The following is a 5,079-nucleotide window of genomic DNA, read 5'->3' as shown; positions in this document are numbered from 1 at the left end:
TATGTATTATTATGTGGTGTGTATATATCTCTCTCTATATATGTATACGATGTATGTATGTATGTATACGTAGATATAGCTCTTTCTTATACTATACATGTATATATATAGTCAATATGCTCTCTTGGTTATATATGTATAGTCTCTGTCTTTATATATATGTATATATAAGCTATACACTCTCGTTATGATATGTATAAATATATGTGTGTATATATATATACTGCTCTCTTCGCTATATATGTAAATATAAGGTATAACTGCTCTCTTATATAGTGTATCATATATGATGTGTGTGTATATCCTCTTCCTCTCGTTTAGTATATATATATATTATATACTTATATTATATTAGTACCCTATATTATTAGTATATATATGATATATATACATAGGTATAGCTCTCTCTTATATAAGTATGATACTAAGTATACACTCCTTATAGTTATGTATAATCATGTATACTCCGTCTTTATAAAGGTATACTCTCTCTTATATATGTATACTCCCTCTTATATAAGTATACTCTCTCTTATATATGTATAATATGTGTGTGTATACTCTCTCTTAGTATATAAGTATAGTATATTACAACGGCTACTTCTTCCCCATTAGCCAAACGGGCAATGGCTACTTATGCGATTTTCTCTCTCAAGTTATAACTTATAAATATATACAATATATTTACATATAATATATGTATATATAATATATATAATATATGTATATATAATATATAATTACATAATAATTTGTAAGTATATACTAATACATAATTATATAAAATATAATAAATTTAAACTAATTTTTAGCATTTTTATCAAAAAAAAGAAAAGAAAAAAATTGAAAAAAATCCGGGTCCGGGTCCGGGCTCCGGTTTTGCCCGGCCCGGGCCCGGATTTCCGGGCCGGGCCGGGTCGGGCCGGCCCAGATGGACATGCCTAGGTATGAGGACCCAAATATAGGACAAATTGGTGTGACAGGTGACGTGACATGCTTATGTGTCACCAATCATTGCCTTCTTCTTCATTCACCGGCGCCATGAATGGTTCCTCCATTGGCCAACACCGCCAACCCTTCTTATTGCGACCGGAGTCACCATCGCCTCCTCTTATCTGCCAATTAGAGTTATTTCCTTCCGTCACCTGCTCATCACCGCCGCCGCCTCTCGTTCACGATTGCATCGCCATTAAGAATGGCGACACTAGAATATAAAGACAATATAGTAGAAGCAATTCAAATGGTTGTATTTATTTTTAAAATATTTGATACAGACTACAGGGAGATGGATGCTCTTGCTTTCATTTAAATTTTCAGAAATTAAAATTTATAAGGGGTATATTGAGATCTCGGGCTTTTTCTTAATTAAATGAGGGAAAGATTAGTATTTGTTTTTTTCCCTTCTTTTTACTTTTTGGTGTTTCTGATCTTCCATTTGTGATTTATAATCTTCAATCATGCTACAGAAGGAGATGTTTGTGGCAAATCTAAACAGAACTTAAAAAAAAAAATCGAAAAGTGGATTTTTTTTCTTCTTCTAAAAACCAATTAAAATACCCCTATTTGTTTTCATGAGTTTAACAGCTGGGATTGTGCCAACTCACCTTCCCCTTGCAAGTGTCCCGAAATTTGGGTCCAAAAGAAGTTACAAAATCTGATAACAGAATCAAACAATACCATCATAAAAATCAAAACAAATCTCTGCACGGTTACTAAAACCCTCCTGCAGAGAGACGACGAAAACTCGACAGAGTGAACCAATGGATGTTGCAGGCTAACAATCAGTAACATGTAACTACATCGCACACTCTACAAACTCCTGCGCCTCTGAATCCTAATCTCCTCATAGAACCTCTGTATGAACCTCTCGGCCCTCCGGTCGATCGACGCTTCATCCTCCTCCCAATCCAACGCCTCAGATTGATCCCGGGCAATTGACAGAACCTCTAACTCATCTCCCCAACCCCCATCAACGCTAGACTCAGCAGCATTCCCACCGCACAGAAGCAGGGACATGAACCTCTTCCTCTTCTTGGGAACCGGCCGCCACGGGAGTCGAAAGACCGGAGTATCAGAAGGGGAGAACTCGTACTCTCCAATGTATCCATAGTTGTAATGGCTGATGAGGGAGAACCTCTTATTGGTTCTCTTGAAGAGCAGGAGGTTTCTGCTGATGGAAGTGAAGTGGCAAGCCATGAGAGCCCTTGCTCTCCTCAGAACGCTGTTCTTTTTTCTGGGCATTTGCTTGCTCTGTTTTTTTAAGAGGTTGGAGGTTTGAGAGTTGAAGCTGAGGGGATGTATATATTTATTTAGCTGATAAAGGCAGGGGAAAATGGGAAGAAGGGTATTCGCAGAGCTGGAAAGTGAAGGGAGGTCGGTGGATTGATTTGTTGTTTTGTGTTTTGCGGGGGTGCATTTTACTTTCCACAGTTTCAAATAAATGGGAAATACTGGAGGTAGCCGTTGCTCCCCTATGGCTACTCTGTTTTTGTTAGTGGGGACCCGGTGGAGATTTGAGAGAAACAAGCTGGCTTCACGATGAAGTTAGTTTTAAGCGTTGTTTTTTGTATTAGTTCTTTAAATCGTTAAAGTTTAATATTAGTTGCTTAAATCATTGAAATTATTATTTGGTCCCTTAAATTCTATTAGTTTTTTCAAGGGTAAATATCAGAAAACCCCTCTCAATTTCGGACGATTGTCAGAAACAACTTGAAATATATGTGATTCATCACTGTGTGCGGTTAACTATATATGACTAATTGAGGGTATATATGTAATTCATCGTGTGACATTAACAACTAACCTGACTTGAGTTAGCAATTAAACGGAATAACGGATAAAACGAGTACCTTGAAATAAACACTGGAATTTGAGAGGCTAAGTAACAATTTCGATGCTTTGAGGGACTGAATTCAAAATAATAGAGATTTTTTAAGTGTCATTGCACATTTACAATAAATAATGCTAACTAAACTACATCTCCTCTCAGTCAAAAAAAAAAACTACATCTCCTAAAACAGCTCCTAAACTACTGGAGAGAGAAGCATAAGGTTATCTGATGAGACATCAATTTTGAAACAAATTGAAGTGAAAGGATTACCGAATTTTGTGATTAATGTACTAATCCAAGAGTTGACATTCTTTGGGCGTATATTTAATATAATGGACCGTCTTTACTAGATACTCTCTCTTAGCCAACAGATTGCTCCATACTGTACAAGAGAGTTTTTATTGATGAATGGATCTGGTGTCTCTCCAATGCTAGAAGTGTAGTGACAAACATAGATGTGCAACCACCTCACAAAGAAAAATGCAAAGATTAATCGTGGTTCGGCAAGATGCCTACGTCCACAACCGACAAGATCGACAATCCACTATTTATCAAGAGGTTAAAATGAAGACGGAGAAGATTAGAAACCCTAATCTCTCCCTTACAAAGCCAAAATAAATATAATTTTTTCTTATCAAAGATACATAGAGAAATCCTAGGCAATCTTTATTTATAGTCTCCCTCAAATTCGAGTCCAACTAGCCAAACAACTCCCCAATCCGAATCCAAACAGGAGTCCAACTCCCCAATCTGAATCCAAATAGGAGTCCAACTAGCCAAACAACTCCCCAATCCGAATCCAAACAGGACTCGAAAACGCGTCCAAATCATGTGGGGCCCATCAGTATGCTCAGACTCTGTAGTCAACAGAGGGGTCTGGCAATTTGTGGCTCAATATGAGCCACCGGTGGGTGGCTTTCAATACAGCCAACTTCACAAGAAGATCATGGAGAGCCAAATCCCCGGATGGAAGTTCACTTGGCACCTCAAGAGGCATGAGCTAGGTTGGGAGCGAGAGGTTGTTAGTGGAAGCTGTTGGGATTTTGTCTTTGATTCTTTGTGTAACTTCATGAGAATTAGATAGGGTTAGATTTCTATCATGATTAGGAGTTTGGGTTCTATCATGATTAGGAGTTTGAGTTCTATCATGATTAGGAGTTTGAGTTCTATCATGATTAGGAGTTTGAATCCTATTCTAATTAGGAAGTTAGGCTAGAGATAGAGTTTTGGTTTCCCTATATATATTCTTCTATTGGTGGAGGAAAAACCATAAAGAAAAAATAGAGATGTAGTAGATGAGAGAGAGGGAGAGGGTTTTGTAGTCTTTATCCGTGCAAAAGATTACAAGGAGTGGGCTTTGGAGAGAATATGAGGATTGATTATGTATGTGAGGTTGAGAGATTGAGAGACGAGAGTTGAGTGGTTCATCTTATAGTTCTCCATGATACATAGTGAATTTCTCGTATTGTTGCCCCGTGGACGTAGGTCGAAGTTGGTCGACCGAACCACGTAAATCTCGGTGTTTTTTTTCTTGATTGTGGTTGTTCTATCTTATTGATCGGGGTTGGCTTCCGAGTTACGCATATCGTGGCAGACGGGGAGACTGAAATTCCCCAACAGAAGCAACCTCTCCGACTGTCCTCATTGCTTGAAACTACACTCACACGGGGCCCGAGCACGTGAACAGCTCATCCATAGCCATGTCCGGGTCCTAAATGAAGCCCCTCTCACGCTCAAGTCACCCGATTATAATTGTAAAAGATACAAGCTACAATGAAAAGAGCTTTCAATTTTCAGAAAATATAAAAGAGAGAGTTCAGCTCTCGCAAGGCTCTCTGTCGTAAGCAGCCGAACCCCCATAAATTGGGTGAAGCCGGAGGTATGTATGTAAGGATATTTTTGACACGCGGCTATTAACAAACCAAAAAACAATTTGGATGAATGTATGTGTATCGCAAAGACCAATTAATTCCCGAACAATTCTCCGATCTTTTTTCCGTATCTCACCAGCACGTCGAAACACAAGCTCGGGCTACCGCCCGTACGATCACCCGAACCCGAGTATCTTGGGCGCGAAAATCTCGAACCTGACGAGCGCATTGGGCAGGAACTTGCGCGCGAACAGGAAGCACACGTTGGTCCGGCGCCCGTTGTAGGTGCAGGTGCTCCCCTCCCTAATCCAGTGCAGCAGCCCCGGGGTCACCTGCATCCTGTAGTACCTCGCCGGGTGGGCCCCGCGGACGGCCCAG

General features: G+C 39.5%; 2 protein-coding genes across 2 annotated transcripts in view; both read right to left on the bottom strand.

Annotated features, from left to right (window-relative positions):
- On the bottom strand, positions 1,619-2,389 carry LOC109844358. Its single transcript, XM_020413359.1, has one exon. The coding sequence runs from the start codon at positions 2,239-2,241 to the stop codon at positions 1,810-1,812; it is 432 nt and encodes a 143-aa protein (XP_020268948.1). The 5' UTR covers positions 2,242-2,389; the 3' UTR covers positions 1,619-1,809.
- LOC109844352 overlaps positions 4,600-5,079 on the bottom strand; it is a 4,480-nt gene continuing 4,000 nt past the window's right edge. The window contains exon 2 of the mRNA XM_020413349.1: positions 4,600-5,079. This exon is cut by the window's right edge and continues 152 nt beyond it. Within this exon, the coding sequence (XP_020268938.1) occupies positions 4,878-5,079 (202 nt within the window). The 3' untranslated portion in view covers positions 4,600-4,877.

Source organism: Asparagus officinalis, chromosome 1 (assembly GCF_001876935.1).
Source record: "Asparagus officinalis chromosome 1, Aspof.V1, whole genome shotgun sequence".
Taxonomy (NCBI): Eukaryota; Viridiplantae; Streptophyta; class Magnoliopsida; order Asparagales; family Asparagaceae; genus Asparagus; species Asparagus officinalis.
This window is presented reverse-complemented; position numbering and strand designations above follow the sequence as displayed.